Consider the following 22,465-nt stretch of genomic DNA (forward strand, 5'->3'; position numbering starts at 1 on the left):
ATGACATTGAAATAGTTGCTCTTCGCCAGAACTAGACAGGATTTCTGCTAAATGGTTAATTTGTGCAAATAATTTGCAAAGAACATCCTTTTTCAAGCACACACACACATTAGTTTTACGGTTATGTCAGATGAACAATTTTCAAATAAATCCTACGTCAACATGTGCGAAACCTTTTTTTTTGCCCGATGAATGTGGCCAAGTGTGGGTAGTCAAATTGTTTGCATATGTTCTAATTGGAGTTGGAGACGCTCTTCTATGGTTAAGTTGAATGTTGAATGTCTTAATAAGTGGTGTCATTAAAAACTTTTTACTATGTCACTTGTCTTTTTTGTTGCAAAATGTTTCAAATTGTCTTCAATGACTCTGACTCTAACGACTATTTAAGCAAATATAACAACTATTTCAAGCAACACATAGAAAGGCAGCCAAAAAGTGGTTGATTTAGGTCATGATTGTTTTTGACAAGAAAAAGGTGTTTGTGTGAAGAAATTTTTTTTTCTTCTTTTTTGGAACCGGAACGGTAACTTGACGCCCACCTTTCTACCTAACAATGCGAAACGCTAAAGTCGTCTGAATTTTTGCAAAATAATTGTGTGTCCTGTGATATTGTAAAAGTTTATGATCCATCGTATCGTTGCCTTGGTAAACGCACGGCTGGCTAACCAGAAAAGTGTTCAGTGAAATTTGCACCATACAAGGACCGTAATTTTCTATTTTGTGTTATTTTATTTTTTTTTTTACTTTTTACGATTTGAGTTTTATTGTCGTTGAAGGACAACGTGATTATTGTGTGATTGTGGTTGTTACCACTTTTTTTGTGAAAATATGAGACTTTCTAGCAAGCTGATGTTGGATTTTTATTATTTTATTTTAATGGTTTTTGTTTTTGTGGCCTTGAACTGTGACGACGACAGTTTTCTTTCACAAAAAAAAAATTATTTGTTCAGCTTATCCATTTGGTATAGTGCCGAGGACATTGAATGCTCCAATAAATTATTTAATTGGATGGAAACGGAAATTGAAGTCATTTCTCGTTTTGGAAGAAACTAAAAAAAATGCTATGATTTGATAAAAAATAAATAAATGGAAAGTTGACGTCAAATGAAAGGACGAATGATTTAATTTAGATTTTAGATTATTAAAATTATTTTTAGTGAGCAATTTTTGTACACTGGGTCAAATATACATTAGAAAATGTAAACTGGGTTAAATGTACACTGGGTCAAAAATTTGAAAAAGAATACGAATTTTTATTAAGCCCAGTTCACATTTTATATTTTCGACCAAGTATATATTTTCAAATGTTTTTGTTGATATTTGACCCAATGCATATTTGAATTTTTTTTTTCATAATTAACTTTTTTTAAGTCTTTACTTTAATTTTCTCAATATTCAGCTCTTTTAAATACTCGACCCAGTAAACATTTTTTTATCTTCAATTTAAATCCCAATTAACATTTTTCTTTTTGACCCAATGCAAAATTAAATTTTTTTACCTAATGCACATTTTCATAGTCTTCACTTTGATTTTTTAAAAATTGATTTCTCGTTAATACTAAACCCAGTAAAAATTTTTCGATCTTTAATTGAAATCCCATGTCACATTTTACTTTTTGACCCAATGCAAATTTTAAAATTCTTTCCCAATCCACATTTAAGTAATTTTTTGGATAAAATTTCTTTAAAACACGGCAAAAATATTTCCTCATGCGAAAAATATTTACAAAGACAATTTGACCAGTCACTCTTCGTTTATTTTTAATTTTCCATTGTCAGTTATGCTTTTAAAGTATTTTGATACAGTGACACGAGAAATATTCAAAATTATATTTATTTCAAACGAAAATTCCTGTTTCATAAAATGTATTAAATTAATTCTAGCAAGTCGTTGATAACTTTAGATCTACGAGAAAATGTAACTAAATCCCCGCGTTTTCTCGGAATATTAACGCTTTTACTGAAACAAGACATCCACGACGATATTTGATGAAAATGTTGATTAATGGCATTTGAATAAATTTTCTCTTTGCGCGTCGTTTAGTTTTACACGATGACATGAAAATGATATATTTTTTTCTTATCTCCGTAAATTGAATATTTTTGCGTTCAATTTTCTTTGACAGTCCTCTTCCGCTTGTCCTATTTTTCTCATTAAATCATGGAATTTTTTTTTTATCACAAAATTGAAATGTGCGAAAAAAAATAAAATTCCTACCATGACGATGACGAGTTCCGTTTATAAATAATAAAATGTAGAAAAACAACCACTTGCTGTCGACGCCATTTGCACCACATGTTAATAAGCAATAAATAAACTCATCAAAGAAAATTCCTTGCAAGTATTATTTTCACTCGATTTCATGCGATGAAGAAGAAGGGGAGCGTCTAAGAAGCAAAAAAATAAAATAAAAAAAATAATAAGAGATTTTGTTACTACTAATTGCGTGGCAATAATGAAGGCAACATTATTTATACATTTTTCTCTTTTTTTCTCCACTTTTATTTTATTATTGGCTTCGTTAATATATCGCATTACCTACTTGAGTTCTTTTAAAAAGGAAATGGAGGGACTTTCAACAAAAGGGAAAAATCATACAAAAAGTGATTTTTTTTCTTATATTTTTTTATCATGATTTTTTTTTAACTTTCCGACTCAACTTCGAGTATTTTTTTAAAATAACTTTTTTTTTCAAATAATAAGGACGAAGGAAAAAAAAGTTTTTCAACGCTAATATGTAAAACCTACACAGAGGGAAAATTAATGCGGGAACGCAAATGTGCATTAAATTTTAATTAACTTATAAGTCGTAAATCACCGTGGAATGCCTTTTCGACGCTATTTGTTTTTTTTCCATCGTTTTTTGTCTTCTTCATGAATATTCCAGATTTTCTTAATGATTTTCCGACTCAATAATATGTGTATAGAGGAGTGCCTGTCAAAACACAATCCAGTCAAAATTATATTGAGATAAACAAGATTACACTGTCGGATTTTCGGCTATTAATATTATGAAACAAAACAAAAGAAGAAAAATGTTTTGATGTCTAAAATTTATGGTTTTTATTGATCGTTTTATTATTTGGAGAAAATTAACAAAATTACACCATAAAATTATTTATGGCCTGTGAAATGTCAGTTTGTGTGTGTTCGAAATAAATTTTGCTATTTTTTTTAATGAGAAATTAAAATTTAGATAGAAATTGTAATTAAGATTTGAACAATGATTATTTAAATTTATTTTTCGTTTTTTTTTTATTTTTTAGTAATGAAAATTTTTGTTGTTTTAAAGTTCAATGTCAAATTTTTTTAGGAACTTAATTTTAGTTTTTTCACTTAAAATTCAATCTAATTCAATTTAAAAATAGTAAAAAGTTAACATTAATAGAAATATTGTGGTAGCCATAAAAAAAACCCGCAGTACAAAAAAAAATTAAAAACATAAGGAATAAGAAAGGTAATTTTTTAATAAAAATCATAAATTTGGTTAAATTTTTACCATAAAATAATTAAATTATTTTATTAATTTTTTTTAAACATGATTTTTGTAATAAAAATATTACTCAATTATTTTTCTGTTAAATTTAATTATTTAAAGTATTTATGAATTTTATTTTTTAATAATTTAATTTAATTTTATTTTTTAATACCTAATTTAATTTAATGAATGTTATTAAAAAATTATAAAAATAAAATACATAAAAAATTATAAAAACAAAATTATTAAAAAATTAAAAAAATTAATCTAAAAAGAAAAATAATTGAGAAATATTTTTGTTTACAAAAATTATATTTAAATAAATAAATTAAATAAATAAATAAAATAAATTAAAAATTAAATAAATTAATAAATTAAAATAAATAAATATATTAAATAAATAAATTAAATAAATTAAATTATAAAATTATAAATAAATTTATTTAAATAAATTTAAAAAATATTAATTAATTTAAGAAAATTAATAAATTAATTTAATTAAATAATGTAAAAATTAAAAAAAAATTATGATTTTCATTAAAAAAAATATTTTCTTCTTTTTAAATTAATGTTTAATTAAAATTTTTAAATGATTATTTTTTATTTTTAATCTCAAAATTACTTAAATATTTTTTTTTTTTTTTTTTTTGTAAAAATATTTTAAAATTCTTCACCACAAAACATTTATATGGGCAACAATTTTATTTCCCAAAATAAAAAAAAAGAGAAAGTAATTGACTGGAACAATTGTTTAATCTCTAAGTATCTTCCCTCCGTTCATATATGGGCCGAGTCGACATTTATGATAATTGTTTATTTACGTATTTTATTTTTATTTTGTTCTTCTTCTAATTTCTTACTCTGGTCTAGATTTGCTTTTTATTGCTATGCCCTATTAACCATGAAATTAAATTAAATACATGACTGACAGAGATATCACCACACATCAAATGCAAAGAGAGAGAATAAGTGAGATGGAGAAAAGTTTCATTGTTCTAATTTAATTTGTGTTTTAAATTTATTAACTTCCGAAGAGCATAAATTCAGATTTTTCGTACAAAAGAAACACTTTAGAGTGAACGGAAATTTGCCATTATCATCATGTTTTTTTTGTGGCTTTCCTTTCCATTAAAAAGTTTATTTGCAAAATTTATCTCAAGGACGACAGACGTCATCAAGTCGCAAAAAAACAAGAGAATTTAAAGTAATTTTCTAATGATGTAACATCATTTATTATGGGCATTTGTGAAATCACGAGACAAGACAAGGAAATAGCTGTCTCGCATTTAAAAGGAAGATGAGAAGAAGAGAGCAGATGTTCATTAGTTTAATAAATCAAAATGTATGACTTTGACTTGAAAGAGGTAGGGAATTTAATGTTATTTGATATGTGAATATTTGTTCGTTTTAATCTATCAACAAGCTTGTCTACTACCAGTTGAACATGCATTTATCGAGCAAAAAGGCGTGTTTGCTTTGTGTGTAATGACTAGACGTGATATATGGGTTTGGAAATCAATTTCGTTTTTGGGGAAAATAATTTTAAAGCTTGGAATGGGAGTTTATCACAAATTGATCCATATTGACAATTACAGTTGTATGTTGTCATAAATCATTAGATATCAAAAGATGAGAATGGAATTAAATTAACACGTGTTTGAATTTACCTTTTTTCAATATATTTTGGATAAATTTTTATCTTTGTCTATTCATCTCTTAAAAGCAATTTTTAGTTTCAGTAATTATTTCTTAGATCTCGAAATTAGTTTTTTAGATCTCGAAATGAACTTCTTAGTTTTCAAAATGAACTTCTTAGTTTTCAAAATGAACTTATTAGTTTTCAAAATGAACTTCTTAGTTTTCAAAATGAACTTCTTAGTTCTCAAAATGAACTTCTTAGTTCTTAAAATGAACTTCTTAGTTTTCAAAATGAACTTCTTAGTTTTCAAAACGAACTTCTAAGGTCTTGAAATGAACTTCTTAGTTTTCAAAATGAACTCTTTAGTTCTCAAAATGAACTTCTTAGTTTTCAAAATGAACTTTTTAGATTTCAAAATGAACTTCTTAGTTCTTAAAATGAACTTCTTAGTTTTCAAAATGAACTTCTTAGTTTTCAAAATGAACTTCTTAGGTCTCGAAATGAACTTCTCAGTTTTCAAAATGAACTTCTTAGGTCTCGAAATGAACTTCTCAGTTCTCAAAATTAACTTCTTAGTTTTCAAAATGAACTTCTTAGTTTTCAAAATGAACTTCTTAGTTTTCAAAATGAACTTCTTAGGTCTTGAAATGAACTTCTTAGTTCTCGAAATGAACTTCTTAGTTCTCAAAATGAACTTCTTAGATTTCGAAATGAACTTCTTAGGTCTTGAAATGAACTTCTTAGTTTTCAAAATGAACTTCTTAGGTCTTGAAATGAACTTCTTAGTTTTCAAAATGAACTTCTTAGTTTTCAAAATGAACTTCTTAGTTTTCAAAATGAACTTCTTAGTTTTCAAAATGAACTTCTTAGTTTTCAAAATGAACTTCTTAGTTTTCAAAATGAATTTCTTAGGTCTTGAAATGAGCTTCTTAGGTCTTAAAATGAACTTCTTAGTTTTCAAAATGAACTTCTTAGTTTTCAAAATGAACTTCTTAATTCTCAAAATGAACTTCTTAGTTTTCAAAATGAACTTCTTAGTTTTCAAAATGAACATCTTAGGTCTTAAAATGAACTTCTTAGTTTTCAAAATGAACTTCTTAGTTTTCAAAATGAACATCTTAGGTCTTGAAATGAACTTCTTAGTTTTCAAAATGAACTTCTTAGTTTTCAAAATAAACTTCTTAGCTCTCGAAATTAATTTTTTTGTTTCCCTGAAACTGAAAAGAGATTTTATTTGGAAATATTTTTGAAACAAAAAACATTTTTGATAATTATATCATCTTCCAAAAATATGTTTCGACACTAACAAAATTAGAAAACGTATCCTTAATAAAAATCAAATGTCAAAAATTCGATCACGTTCCACATTTACTCAAATTGTACAATTATTTTTCCATAAAACTGTCACTTGCAATGTAATTTGATGATGGTCCATCCATCTAGCCACCCTTTTTTTTTCTCTCTTTTCCTTGTTCCTCGATAGAACACGAGACACATGTGTCCCAAACACAAAAAATAACCTGAGACAAGAGTGACGTGACACGATGATTTACAGTAATTTGTTTTGAAATTTTTACACGTTTTGATCCCTTGTCGCGTCTGTTGTTTTATATTTTTGGGGTTACGCTAAACGTTTTTTGAGTGGCTCTTAACTAAAGTTTAACAAAACAACAACCTGGCTGCAATATATTTCAATCCTGGCATCGTCTATCGAATAAGATTCAAATTCCATTAAAATTTTAAAAAATAGATCGATATCAATATGGTTCGACATGGATTCTGGTGTTAATTGAAAAAAGGGGGAAGATGAAAAATTTTTTATTAAAAAGGAAGATTTTATTATTGGGACACACCTTTTGAGCATTAATCACGATTTTTACCTTATTTTAGGTTTATTCGGTCGTTGAACGTATTTTTTTTTTATAAAAACCCTTATTCTAAAGTCACTGAACCTCTTTCCACAGTTTCTACCTTTTTTTTGTGATTTATGTTTACAAAAAAAAAGTTTAATTTTTTATTACTTTCTTTAACAAACATAAATATGGTCAGGGCATCACATACATAGCTGCTGACCATAAATTGAGTGAGAGAGAGAAGGAAATTTCGTAATTTATTTGTCTAGGTTGTGGTTTATTTTTCATTACTTTGTTGCCTTTTTTTTCATGTCAAAACCAACTGTCGACCAGAAAGAAAATTTTAAATGCACAAAAATAAATTTTCATTTTTATCAACATACGAGGCAAAAAAAAAATTACCATCACTCCCTCTCGACTTCAGATAGATTGCCATAAAATACGAGCAACGAATAAATTATCATGCAACCTGATTCACCCCTCGGGCTATTCGAACGAATTGATCGTTAATAGCAGCAAAATAGTTCAATTATCGACTAACAAGCATTATAAACGTATAAATTCCAGTCAATTAAGCACAAAGTTAAGTGCATTTCGTGGTGCATCGTCATCGCCTGACCATAAAAGTAAATATCAGAGAGCACTTGTTATGTCAAAATTGGGCTTTTTTGGTCATTAAATTGCTCATCAGCGATATTTATCCAAAAACGAGACTCATCATAATTAAAACCTCGTATGTCCTGAAATTCCTGTCAATTAATTATTGTTTAAATTTTGAAGGACTCGTTGATGTAAAACAAAGCTATTAATTAAAATGATGTCGGTTTGTATACTCGAGGAGAATTTTCAACGTTTTTGGGACCAATATTTGTACAGTCGTGGTTGGATTTTCGACAGCAATATTTGTTATTTTTGGTTTAACAAGCAGTTGATCGTAAATAACGTAATTAATTATGTATTTAACAATTTCCTTACATGTTGAGGGATGGGCACTCTTAAATTACTACTTTGTGGTTTGCCTTCGCGAAAATCAAATTTATTAAATGAAATTGTAGTTAAAAAGAAATTTAAACGATTTAAAAAATTTTGACCAATTTTTGCTTTCAAATAATTTTTTTTTGTAAAATATCAGCTTTTAACTACAAAATTTTTATAAAATATCTACTGCTTACAATTTCAAATTTCTCAAATATCTGCTTTCAAATACAAAAATTTCTATAAAAAATGTGCTTACGGCAATTTTTTTTAAATCTGCCTTTAACTAAATTTTTTTATTAAATATTTGCTTTCAACTAGAAGAACGCTTTAAAAATATTTGCTTTCTTCTTTGTTTTTTTTTTTTTTTTTGAAATTGTTGAAATTTTTTATAAAATATCTGCTTTCAATGTCAGAAATTTTTATTAAATATCTGCTTTCATCTACAAAATTTTTTAATATAAATATCTGCTTTCAACTACAGAAAGTTTTAAAATTCTGCTTTCAACTATAGAAATTTGATTAAAATATCTTTTATCAACTTAAAAATCGCTTTATAAAAACGTATTTTCATCTACAGAGCCAAAACTTTAACTTTCTATAAATTTTAAAGCCCAATTTCGTATTTATAAATTTTATCATGAATGACATTTTTTGTTTAAATTTGCATCAAAAATTATTCAACTCGACAGAAAATTTAATGACTCTTACATTCTATGGAAATTAATTTTATTCATGTATCCACCTTTGCACTTAATTTGCATAAAATAAGGAAACATTCTGCTTCTCTTCAAAAACTTTGACAAAATTTACCGTAGGTTGTAGAAACATTTTAAAACATCAACATCCCAAGTCTATTACAAACTTTAATAGAATATTTAACTAAAAATCTAAAATTTCTGAAAGCAGATTTTCCAAACTCAACTAATTCATCTAATTAAATACCTCAATTAATTTTCCCGTAAATTTGCCATTAGTTTAGCATTGTGTTTACATAATTCAAATATAAATCCGCGAATGCAACGAGTTGCAACAATTATTTTGATACAGTTACCACTAACCGCGCAATACTTCCTTTGAAGCATCCAGTATCATTTCTACAATAAAAAAAATAATTATGGGAAAAAAGAGGAAAAATTCTATTTTTTCTGCAACGTAATGCAATAATAACGGCATAATAGGCTCTTGTTGAAACGCAGAAATGGAATGAGTGTAATCAAAAGCGGCACTTAACACAGCAAAAAGATAAAAAATAAGATAAAAAATGAATGGAAAGACGACGCTGGTATTAAGTGGGATCCAGAATGAAACTGTGAATGAGGTAAGATGAATGTGAAGATTCAACAAAGTGATACGAAATGTTCGTCGTCTGGTGCATCATTTGTCACTTCTTGCTCGAAATCTCAGACGACCGAAGATTTATCTTCCACGGATGGCTGTTGCTGTTGAGTCATGACTTTAATAGTTGTTTGTTTGTCCATTGAAGCAAAAAATGAATAGTTTTTGAAAACCTCAACTACATAGACCGATGTTTATAAGTCAGTAGGACACATTTTAGACTACAGAAATATGATGAAAAAGGAAGAAAAATTTTATCTGTTTTTCCCTTTTTTATTGTTATTACAATGTCGTGCCATTTTTTTCATATTCTGAGTCGTCACAACAAAATTTGCTGCTACATGATGCTACTTCGTTCTCTAGATAATTTTAAAAAAGAGGAGATATTTTTTTTATTTGTTTACCGCATTTCGAAGGAAAAATGTGGTATTACTGTTTTTAAAGCCACGTGGTTTGAAAGATTTAAAGAAACAACGTAGTTTAAAAAAAAATTGATGAAACCACGTGGTTTAAAAAAAATTAAAGAAACCTCGTGGTTTAAAAAAAAAATTTAAGAAACCTCGTACTTTAAAAAAATTAAAGAAACCACGTGGTTTAAAAAAATTAAAGAAACCTCGTGGTTTAAAAAAAAAATTAAGAAACCTCGTGGTTTGCAAAAATTAAAGAAACCACGTGGTTTAAAAAAAAATTAAAGAAACCTCGTGGTTTAAAAAAAAAATAAAGAAATCTCGTGGTTTACGTAAGAAACTCCGTATAATGAGTTAATTCTTGTTCGCGCCTGATATTATACAGGCTGGTTCGATGCTGTATAATGAATTTGAAAAAAACGCTAAAACTCAAATTTCTTTATTATTTTTACAATAAGCGGGACAGTTCTTTAGTTTGAGGTGTATTTAATGGTTGTTAGTGTCATGAGGAGTAAGAAATTGTGAAATGAGGAGTAAAAAATTGTGAAACCACGTGAGTACAAAAATGTAAAATTTGTGAATTTTAATGGAAAAAGACTTCAAATGATGAGGAGTATGAAATAGTGAAATAGGGAGTGTAAAAATATAAAATGAGGAGTACGGAAATGTGAAAAGAGGAGTAAGAAAATGTGAATTGTTTACATATTTAATCTAATTACTTTATAAATTTCAGTTTTTTGCATCTTAAAAATGTCCTACATTTCAATACTTCTCACTTCACAATTTTATACTCCTCTTGGGATTTTAATAGCTTCATATTACCTTTAAATCAAGGACTTTTCTCACTAAAATATACATATTTCACATTTTCTTACTCCTTATTTCACAATTTTGTACTCCTCATGGCCCTTACAACAATTTCATATACCTCAAATAACTGTCCCATTCGACGTTTAAAATGTCCAAAAATCCACGTGGTTTATAATTATATTTAAGAAACCACGTGTATTTCATTAAGAAACCATGGATTTTGTTCAAATATTGAAATTCACTATTACGGAAACCACGTGGTTTAAAAAAAAATTAAATGGAAATTCAAAAATTAAAGTAACGGAGTTTCTTACGTAATAAAAAATTTAAGAAACCACGTGGTTTTAAAAAAAATTAAGAAACCACGTAGTTTAAAAAAACATTTGAAGAAACCACGTGGTTAAAATAAATTAAAAAACAACGTGGCTTAAGAAAAGAAAAAAATAACCCAAAATGTGGTATCATTGTTGGATGCTTTTCAAACAATTACTTTCTACATATATTGTATATTTTTTTTTCTACAATGTTGCTATATAATAGGGCTTCATTACAAAGTAGTGACAAAAAATTCTTGTGTGAAGGAGTCAAGGTGGCATTCGTGTCAGAGAAATAGAATGCTAGAAAGGGAAGCAATTTTCTTTACAACATTCATTGTCATTTTTTATATTTTTTTTTGTGTTGCCATTTTTTGTAGCTATTTTTTAAGATACAAAAAAAAACATCATTGTAGAAAAGAAAATTAACAATCACCGGAGAAGAAGAAAGAACCAAAGAGAAAAGAGAAGTTCATGAAAAATGTTAAGTTTTCCCACCTACAGGCTTTTTAAAGTTACTCTCAAAGTTAAAATTCGATGAAAAAAGTTTTAATGAAAATCTGTTGGTACCTTTTTAATGGAAATCTAAGGACTTTCATCAAAGCCATGTGTTAGTTAAGTCCGCATAGAAAGGTGCAAAATATCCTCCCAGGTGTCGTTATTCTATTTACAAAGATTTTCTTTCGTTTTTTTTCATTTCCGTGAGACATGCAAATTTTTTGTCATCTCTTCTTTGATTGTCATTTTTTTTTTGACTTTTTGCCATCCGCGAAAAAGCTCGTCAGCATAAAAATGATATTTTTACCTTTTTTGTGCTTATAAATGGAATAATCTTGTTTTTCTCGCCTTTTCTTGTCTATTTACGAGACGAGATTTTATCTCATTCGACACAAACATGCGTCGTTCGTACCCGACTTATTTGTCTCTTGGTTCTAATAATGATGATAAAAATAATAATAATACTTATTATGTAATAAAAATGGAAACAAACATATGAAATACGACTCAGAAGACGACGACGCACGACCCTAAAATTTATATATTTATTTATAAGGGAAAAAAGTTGTCTTCGGGTGTTGTTGGGAAGCTGTTATCGTGTCGGATTCTGTTGACTTTTGATTATATCTCTCGCACGGAGATAACTCATGACAGTGTAAATAAGTGTTGATTGTGTATTTACGTATAGATAGAAGGTAACCTTGACAAAGAGAATTTCGAGGAAAATTATATTTTTTTTTGCTCTTTTTCTTGCTTTTATTGTCTGACTTTGTTATTGATCAGGGTTGAAAAAAAAAATATTTTTAATAAAAAAAATAAAATAAATAAAAAATTCAATTTTTTAAAAAACAAATTAAAAATTCGTTCAAAAGAATTAATTTTAAAATTTTTTTAAAAATTTATTTAATTAAATTTAATTTAATTTTAATTTAATTATAATTCGATTTCAATTTTTTTTAAATTAATTTTAATTTATTTTCTTTAATATTTTTCTTAATTTTTTTTTAAATTTAATTAATTTTTTGCAAGTTTCGTGTGCTCTTTAATTTATTTTTTTTTTAATTTAAAGATTTTGAAAATTTGAAATATTAAAATAATTAAATTATAAAATTATTTAAATAAAAAAAATTATTAAAAAAAATAAAAATAATAACTAAATTAATAAATTTTCTAAATTAAATTAAATTTATAAATTGAAAATTTTTTTTAAAATTTTATCAAAAAGCAAACAAAAAATTGGCTTTGATCTTAATTTTTATAAATATCTCGATAAATACAATTTTTAAAAATTTTGAATTATTTTTATTTAAGCAAAAAATTAAATCCAAGATTTTTTTCATCCCTGCTTTAACCATTATTTCATTACAACTCATGCGATTCTCATCAGAGATTCGAGGAACGAAAGAAAGGTGATGGTTATGAATAAATGATGTTGTCAGATGTTGGAAGTTTGTTGCCGTTTTTCTTCATTTAAGACGACGTAAAATATGTCCAAGATCGAGTTAAGGTTAAAATTAGCAGATATTTTATGACAAAAAGCGTCGTTTTACTGTCAAATTATTGAGAAGGGACTTTCACATTAAAATATTTATAAAAAGAAATTCAATCCAAAGCTCCAAGGAGTGAAATTATTCCCAATGTGAGTGAAATTTTACTTTTCTTAAAGTCATTTAAATCACGAATAAAAAGTTAAGAAAGTTGAATAAAAATTCACTCAACTTTTTTTTTGTAAGAAAATGTCATAAAATATTCAATTTACGCCCCTTTTGTGAGATTTATCTCGACACTTACCTGAAACTTTTACTCCATTGACATCAAAATCTTTAATTTTGAAGAATGGGAAATTTTCTCGGAGAAAAATGTTACAAAAATGGAACAATTTAAATAATCATTGAACCCCAAAGAAACTAAACACATTTTTGGTTAATTGGTTCATTTATTAAAATTAATGGATTTTTGGAGGAGCGGTAAAGAAATGCTTATTTATTATTATGACTTTAACGCAACTGACGAACAAAAAGGGGTGAAAATGAGGTAATTAGAAAAAAGATAAGAAGAAAAAAACAAGAATTTATAATAATAATGCGTTCGTAATAAATTAAAGAGAATGAAATTTTCTCGTGTTGCTCAAATAAATTGCAAATTTATCCTTGAACGGAACTCCGTACGGCAACAACAATAATAATTTTTCTTTGGCACCTTGTCATGAACAGATTGAACATCATTTATCCACATTTTCCTGGCATCTTTCTCAAGTTCTCATTTTCAATATCATGTTGTTGAGCAAATATTGATTTTTTTGCTTGTTGTTCATCTTCGATATCGTCTTATCACATCATTCATGTGATGGTAAGAAAGATGCATTTTGTAAATCCGGTGTACATTTCTCCTGTTTTTTTAAAGAGAAATATGAGAATTTTCTTGTAGCAATTTTTGTGAAAAACTATATTAACGTTATTTGTGAAAGTGCAATCAAAATGTGTTTTTTGTGTTAAATTGTGTGTTTAGAAAGTCTAAATATGTATACAGAAGTTTAAAGTCTGAAAGATATTAGATATTTAATAAAATGTCACAAAATGCGTAAAAAATATTTATTTTTGATTGAAACATTTATTTAGAAGAATCGCCTTTGGTAATTTATTTTATTGGACATGTGTCTTTGTTATAGATTTTTATTTTCAGGATGGAGGGAAATTTTTTACAAATATTTTGAACAAATATTTTCCAATATATTAATAAAAGTTACTTGTTTTATTATTTTTATTGATATTTATTAGCTATTTTTACTATTCAGCAAATTTTATAATTTTATAAAAATATTTTCTTGTTAAAAGCAAGATGTTAAGCAAAAGATCATATGGTTCTTAAGGCTTTTATTATTCAGCAAAACATCAAAAATCCTATTTTCGATATTTTATTTTACTCAGCAAATCTTATAAAATCTTATTCAGCAAAAGTTAAGAATTCGAGGCTTAAGATATTTTCTTATTCAGCAAAAAATTTAGAATCTGATTCTAAATATTTTCAAAATTCAGCAAAAATAGAATTTAGAATCTGATAACTTCAAGATAACCAAAAATTATAAAAAAATCTTATTTTATGATTTTTAAGAATTTTTCTATTCAGCAAAGATTAGAGTAAGATTCAAAAAATAGACAGCAAAAAAAATAAAAATCAAATTCGAGTTTCAAGATATTTTCTTATTCAGCAAAGAATCTAGAATCTTGTTTTAAAAATTTTCACTATTTAGCAAAAATAAAAAAAAATCGATTGTTTAACTTTTTCCAATTCAGCAAGAAAAAATTTTGAGTCCCATTTTATTAATTATTCAGCATAAAATCTCGAATCCTAAGAATAAGATTTTCAAGCTAACTATTCAAAAATATTAGAATTTGATTCTTGATTTTTCGCTGGATAGCGAACTTTGATAATCAATATCAAAATATGTTGCTGAATAAAAAAAAAATCTAGAAATTGGAATAAAGATTATTCAGATATTCAAAATGAACAGTATTCAGCAAATAATTTTCAATCCAATCAATTTCCAATAATTTTATTATTCAGCAAAGTATTTATAACCCGAATTTCAAAATGTCTGCTATTCAGCAAAAATGTAGAATACGATCTTAATTTTCTTTTCAATTCAGCAATTCAGCAAATTTCATAATATATTCAGCGATTAAGCAAATTTCGAAAAATATTCATCAAAAATATTCGAAAAATATGTTAACTTGAAAATTTTTTTTAAAAAATTAATTTTGAATTCAGTAAAAAATTTAAAATTCCAAAATCATATGAAATATTTTTTCTTCATTGAACTTACTCTAATTCAATGCATTTTTACATTACACCTTGCATGTCTTCATTTTCTCTCAATTGAATATGTCAAAACATTTTCTCACACATTTTGAAATTCCTTCTTGCCAACAACATGTTCAATATCGGAAAAATAGTTGTTTACAGATATCTTGAATCCTCGCATAATAACAAAAGTAAGTCAGTGTATGTGTTCTTACGACACTTTTCAAGAGAGAGATAAGTGAAGGATAGAACGGATATTAAAATTCCTGATCCATGTTTACCTATTTATGTGAGAAAACATCATCTCTTGGCTCCGAGTTTTTTTTTCACTCACTTAGACCTATAACTTGTGACAAACGAAGGAGAAACGCAAGAAAAAAAAATCAAGTAATCAATGAACTGAATATTGGTTCAATCCTTGCATTTCGCATTGAATGATAAATAAAGAAGCTTATCTGCTTTTGTCAATCTCTTATAAATATTTTTCCGAAGCGAACACGGGAGATGAATGAAGAAAAAAAATTGTGTGTGATGTCTCGCATTCATGCTTTGATAAGTTTCTCCTTTTTTCTTGGTTTATTAAACAAATTTGCTTTTGTGCCAGATTCGTGTTTGTCTGAGTTCGTCGTGATGCTTTGTGCCAATAGCGTTGATGAACAAAAGAAAAAAGGAAAAAAAGAGTGAAAAATCTCATTTGAAAAACCACACGTGATATGTGGCAAAGATTGAAGGCAAACAGGATGAGGCAAAATTGTTTAGATCTTGATGATCCTACTTTGGCAGTGTGAAGAGTGCGAATAAACATGTGTTCCCCTTTTTTTCTTCCTTTAAAAAAAAATATTTTTTTTCGATGGAAATTTCGAGAGAATTCGAACACCTGCTAATTTTTATTTGACAAATATATGCAAATATTTAAAGTGCATCGTGGCAACACATGAATGATTAAAACATGTTGTTCCTATTTTTTTTTGCAACAGATGATTGTGAAAAGGAATGTTATTGGGGCAGGATGCACTCCAGATGGATCAGTTTATTGACAAAAAAAGAATAGGATAGATCGCATGTTGAATGAGTGGCAGGCAGAACGACATTGTATAAGTCATTGACAGAGGATTTGTTCCCTTAACAGTTTTTTTTTCAATTACACATTTAATTCCTGGCACGAAATTCAAGTACGTTAAATTTAACGATGGGAATGAAATTTCCTTCCTTACTGCGAAATTGTTGTAGAAAGTTTTCGTTTTTGTATTTTTTATTTGAATTTGTGAAAAAATATAAAATTTTGTTTTGGAGTTTGAAAACAATCAATTTTTTTTTTAAATTTTTAAAAATAATTTATTTTATTATTTATTTATTTATTAAATTAAATAAATATTTATTAATTAAATATTAAATTATTTATTTAAATAAATAATAAAATATTTTTTTTAAATTATTAAAAAAATGTAAAAAAATATTTTTATTATCTAAAAATTATTTTTTAATGTTTTCATAGATTTTTTTTTAAATAGAAAAAGAAAAAAAATGATAGTAAAATAAAAAATAAATAAATAAATAAAATAAAAAATTAAATAATTTAAAATTAATAAAAAAAAAATACTAAAAATTATTTTTTAATGTTTTCATAGATATTAACATTTTTTTTAATAAAAAACGAAAAAAATTAATACTGTAAAATAAATAAAATAAAAAATTAAATAATTTAAAATTAATAAAAAAATATAATACAAATTTGTCATTATTTTATATAATTTTTTTTATTTTATTTTATTTAGGTATTTATTATTATTATTATTTTTTTTTTGAAAAAAAAAAAATCTTTTTTAAAAATACCTACTTATTTAATAAATAAAAAAAAAATTTTTAAATTGCTAAACAAAAGAAAAAAAATATTTTTTAATCTAAAAATTCTGAAATTTATTTCAAATATTTTTTAATTTTCATAAATAAACCAAACATTTAAAAAAAATATTATTATTTTTTTAAAGAAAAAATTAATGCTGAAAAAATCAAATTAAATAAAAAATTTAATTTATTAAAATTAATAAAAAAATTGTCATTATTTTAATTTTTTTTTATTTTATTTTCTTTTTGTTTATTTTTTTGATAAGTATCCTTTTTAAAGTCATTTGTCAAATTCAGTCTCAAATTATTTTAAATAATTTTAATAAAATTTTAATGAAATTCTTTTACATTTTTTTTCATATGAAAGTTTAGATCGAAAAAAATTAGAAAATTAAAAAAAAAATAAACTAAACGGACAGACAATAATTTTCACACCTTTTTTTTTCGCGAAATAACATTTAAAAAAACATTTTAAGCACACATCCAAAATAGATAAACTAAATTCCGAATATAAAAAAAAACTGAACAAATTCAACAAGAAATCGGCGCCATATGTTATTTACATGCATCGTGCGTGTGGAGGCACTTTTGCATGTTAGTTGTTTGTAATTCAGTAAATAACGAAACTTGACTTCCGTACACTTCCGCATTAAATTGGTTCGGAATCGTAACGTGTATCGTGAACGTGACAGAAAAACAAAAAACAACAAATGAATAAAATGGGTTTTGCTGTAAATTTGGATTTGCTCTCTAACATATTGTTCCATTATTATTTTTGAATATTTTATGCGGTTATTATTAGAAATTTCCTTGTTTTTCGGGAAGTTTTAATCTTTATTCATTTGACCTAAAATAGTTCGATGTTATTGAATTTTTTTTTGTACGAATTCTGCTTATCCATATTAAATAAGGCTAAGATTATTTTCTGCTTATCAGCAACAAAAGTTTATTATGTTCCTTTTTTCATGTTTTTGTTGTTGTTACCAAGTTTTTTTTTTCAAAGGGGTTTCTAGAAGAAGGTCGTCTATTAGTTCAATAAAGTATAATGGAAAAAAATGGTTCAGTAGGTCAATAACTTTGTGCCTTTTTACTGTTCCCTTTGTACGTTTTGTATTTTTCTTGTGAAAAATCAATTTTTATTGTGTTTATCTTATCACTTGGAGTGTGTGTTTTATCCTGGATTTGTTCGAAAAACGGACTGGATGAAATTGAAAGGTTTTTATCTTGATCTCTTTTGAAAAGTTTTGAAGTGGAAGAGACACGTGCGAGCGTTTTTTAAAGTTAAGGAAAGGATTTGTTTAGAAAAAAAAAATCAATTCTTTTCCGAAAATATCTTTATTTGTATTTTTTATAAAGTTTGACTTGAAGATAGGTATAAACTTTGAAATGCTATAACTCAAGTTTTACTTCAAGGATCTCTTTGTGGTCTTTTATAAAATATTTGTATTGGCTCTTGAGGGGTTTTGGTAAAAGAAAAATAAGGAAAAGTATGGAAAGTTTCGTGAAAAATCAAGAAAATTGAATGTAATGTTGATTGCATACCCAAAGTGTACGAATTTCAATTTTCGTGGTATGGGATTGATTGCATACTTTAAGCAGTTAATTTTTGGCGCCAAAAAAAATTTTTTTTTAATTTAGATGAAGTTTGTGGAACGTTTAATATTATATTTTAAAATAGAATTGCATAATTTTACTTTTTTTTTGAATCTTTCAAAAATAAAAATTTTTAAAAATGACAAATTGGCTCATTTTGGAAAAAATTGTAAAAAATTGAAAAAGTATAAACAATTTCTACAGGTAGAACGAAGTTTACTGGTCCACAAAATTTTTCTTAAAACTCATCACTGATTAATTGAAGTCAATAAATATTTCCTTCTCCTTTAGAAAACTTCAATTTTCTCTCTTAAAACTATTTAAAACGCATCATCAAAATTTTCCGCTTCATTAAATAAATATTCAAACTTTCTTAACACATTATCACAAATTTCTCACGATTTTCGTAAAATGATATGGAAACATCATTAAAAAGCCTCTCAACAACTTGATTCATCGTTTCGCTTAATTCCGCGTGAAACTCACATTATTGCTTTTGATTTTGCTTCCACTTCTTCCGTTGAATTTAAATTGCGTCAAATATCGAATTACATGAGCGATAAATAAAATTTGATGAACGGAAAAACATTAATCGGATAAAATTTCTCGACTTTCTCTTATTCATGTTTATATAAAACAAAAACTTTTCTTCTTCTTCTTCCGACATTAACCAAAACAACGTTCAACGAAAAAAAAATACGAAATGTTTCTGATTATAATTTGGATAATGTTAATTAATTTACTCGCTCGAGTGACAAATAAGTAAATAATTTAATTGAGTTGTCTCTGTTAGATCGTTGTGATGTATGACAGCAGGGATTGATAAATGATTTGTATCTTTTGTATGGGAAAAGTGTGAATGTGAGTTTTTTCTATTCTTAGAATTCAATGGGACGATATGGCATTTTTTTAAGATATTTGAGATCCAAATTTAAAATAAAAAAAAATAATAAAAATAAATAAAATAAAAAATAATTTTAAAAGATAATTAATTTTATTTTAAATCAAATATTTAAATTAAATAATTAATTTTTTTTTAATAAAATGAGAAAAAAAATTATTAAATTAATTTTATAATTTTAATTTATTTAATTTTTCTTTTAATTAATTAAATTTATTTTTTTAATATATAAAATATTGTTAAAATATTTTTTTTAAAATAAATATTTGGAAAAAAAATTCTTAAAAAATTTAAATGCTTTCTTTAGCCTTAAAAAATACTATTTCATCCCATTGGGCAGAAGCAACAATGATTGACGTCACAATAACACAAAAACATTTTTTCTCCATTTCAGATGCTCCGGAAAAAACCATTGTAGTTTCATCTTTGCTTCAGATCATCCATTAGCGAGGATTTGGAATAGTGGCGTTGTGCGGATTAAATATGCCTGCATGGACAGTAAGTGGAGTTTTTTAATAGTTTTTTTTCTTTTATGGTTTGATTTTCACAAAAAATACAGTTCGGTTTAAAATTCGCTTTAAAATTCTCTTTAATTTTACCTCGTTGGCAATACAAACCGTACTTTATTCCCAGAAGCTCAAGGCAGAAATTCCTATTATTATTATTTTCACAGCACAACGAGCCGGAAACCAACAACTCCTACAACGCTTTTGAGAGAAAATTAAATAATAATAACAATAAATTCATGTTTCATCGTGAAACACCTTCGAACAATGCTGTTACTTCTGCTCTAATTATCTAATTACCATCTTCTTGCTTTAATGCCACTTTAATGCATTTCGGGGTAGATCCAATGTTCCATTGTGAGAGAGAGAGTTGTGTTTCTTAATTTTTCGACAACATATACTTATTACTTGACACAATTCGACAAGCACGAAGGAAAATATAGAAACTTTTCGTTGTAGCACATGCATTTAAACGAAGAAAAAATTTTTTTTCGTCGGAAAAATTTTTGGCTTTATCGCATTTTTAATTATTTTCTGAGTCTTTAGTGATAATATAAAAAAAAAAATAAATAAATGAAATTAAAATTAATTAAATAAAATTCATTTAATAAATTAAAATAAATTAATTGTTAAAAAAAATTTAAAAAAAAATATTTTCTCGAAAATTCACAAAAAAATAAAATTATTTTTTTTTTATCATTAAAATTTATTTTTCAAAAAAAAATTTTTTTTTAAATTATTTATTTAATTAATTAATTATTTTTTCGAAATTTTTTACAATTTCGTCAAAGTAATTTTTTATTAAAAATTTCAGTTTTTTATTAGTTTATTAAAAATTTTATTGAAAAAATATAAAAAAAATCAACTGCCATAGCTGCCAATTTTTTTTTCCTCAAAATTTCCTTCAGAAATGCAGAAAAAATGTGAAATGTGAAGTAAACCGACACTCGTTTAACGTCGTCATAACATAAATGTTGACGATGCTTTTTCTCCTTTTCCTCGTTCCGCAACACTTCGAGGTATGACAACAGTAATTGTGTTACTAGAGCATTCGACAGCAGCAATAAACAGACACAAGTACCATCTTTCTCCGCACATAACATCTTATTACACTCTAATGCACACCGAGTATCATGTCTCGAGTATATTTCTGGTTGAAATAAGTTTTCATATTGATTTGTTATTGGATACTTTGGTATTGTTGGATTTCTGCGAATGCATGCAAGGAGCAGCAGCAGGCAACAATGGCAATTAGAAAGCTAGAATTATACACTTGAAGAACTTTCCAAGTGTTGTCATGTTATTTGAAATGTTGGAGTGAATTAGATGTTGTCAACTAAAAGAGTTGAGTTTAATTTTTTTTTATATAAATTTTAAATAATTTTTTAAAAATGTCAATTAATTTTGACAGAAAATTATCTTGTAAATTTTCTTTATTTTAAATTAATTTTTAAAAAATATTTATTTTTTTTATAAAATTTTTTATATATTTTTTTATTAAATATAAATTTTTATTGATTTAAATTATTTTTATTAAATTAAATTAATTTAATTTAAAATTTTAACAAAAATAAAAATTTCTTGTTTTTGTGAAAATCAAAAATTTAAATTTCAATTAAAAAACAATTTTTTATTTTTTTAAAATTTAATTTAAAATTATTTAACTCAATTAAAATTATTTATTTGAAATTTGAAATATGTGCGGTAGTAGCAAAATATGGAGAAAAATTAAATAAAGCAGTTTGAAATATTCTAAAAATATTTTTAAATAATTTTTTTAGATTTTTAATTTTTTTTGACATTAAAAAGTATTTGAGCCATTAAAAAAATAAAAAAAAATTAAAAATTAATAAAAAATATTAATTAATAAAAAAAAATTAATTACAAATAAATAAATAAAAAAATAAAACAAATTCGGGACATTTAAAATAATGTTGGTAAATAAAAAAATATAATTTAAAGGATTTTAAGTAAATATTTTTTTTCAACAAAAAAATAAATAAATAAATAGGTAAATAAATAAAATAAAAAAAAATATTAAAAAAAATAAAAAAATTAAAAAAAATTTTTTTTCACAAATGAAATTTAAAATCAAAGAACTTTAACTACGAACGAACGAACGACAGGATTATTATTCAAAATCCACTCTTTTGTTCATATAATTTTATTTTATTTTATACATCTCCATTTATTGTATCTCCATTTCATTTTATTTACAACAAATGCTCAATCGTTGTATTTTACTCCATTGCAAAAATTGACATTTTCGTAACGAAACATAAAATGGAAAATGATGATTGGCACTATACTTGGTTCAAATAAGCCCCGAGCAAATGTTCAGTAAATATTATATGGGTCCTGGATTATCTGTTTGTCGTGTTCACTTGTACGCTGACCTAGCGCTGGTGCAGCAAAGGATTAACAAGACAGACAGCAAATTCATTTCATTCTCTCTGCATTACTTTTTGTTGTTGTCGTCGTCGCTGTTGTCGTCGAAACGGCATTT

The 22,465-nt window shown here is 25.6% G+C and overlaps 1 protein-coding gene across 1 annotated transcript in view; it reads left to right on the forward strand.

Annotated features, from left to right (window-relative positions):
• LOC134828500 (uncharacterized) overlaps positions 1 to 22,465 on the forward strand; it is a 118,449-nt gene that overhangs the window by 22,509 nt on the left and 73,475 nt on the right. Inside the window, exon 4 of the mRNA XM_063841480.1 lies at positions 19,848 to 19,951. Within this exon, the coding sequence (XP_063697550.1) occupies positions 19,848 to 19,951 (104 nt within the window). The remainder of the gene's footprint in view (positions 1 to 19,847; positions 19,952 to 22,465) is intronic.

Source organism: Culicoides brevitarsis, chromosome 2 (genome assembly GCF_036172545.1).
Source record: "Culicoides brevitarsis isolate CSIRO-B50_1 chromosome 2, AGI_CSIRO_Cbre_v1, whole genome shotgun sequence".
NCBI lineage: Eukaryota > Metazoa > Arthropoda > Insecta > Diptera > Ceratopogonidae > Culicoides > Culicoides brevitarsis.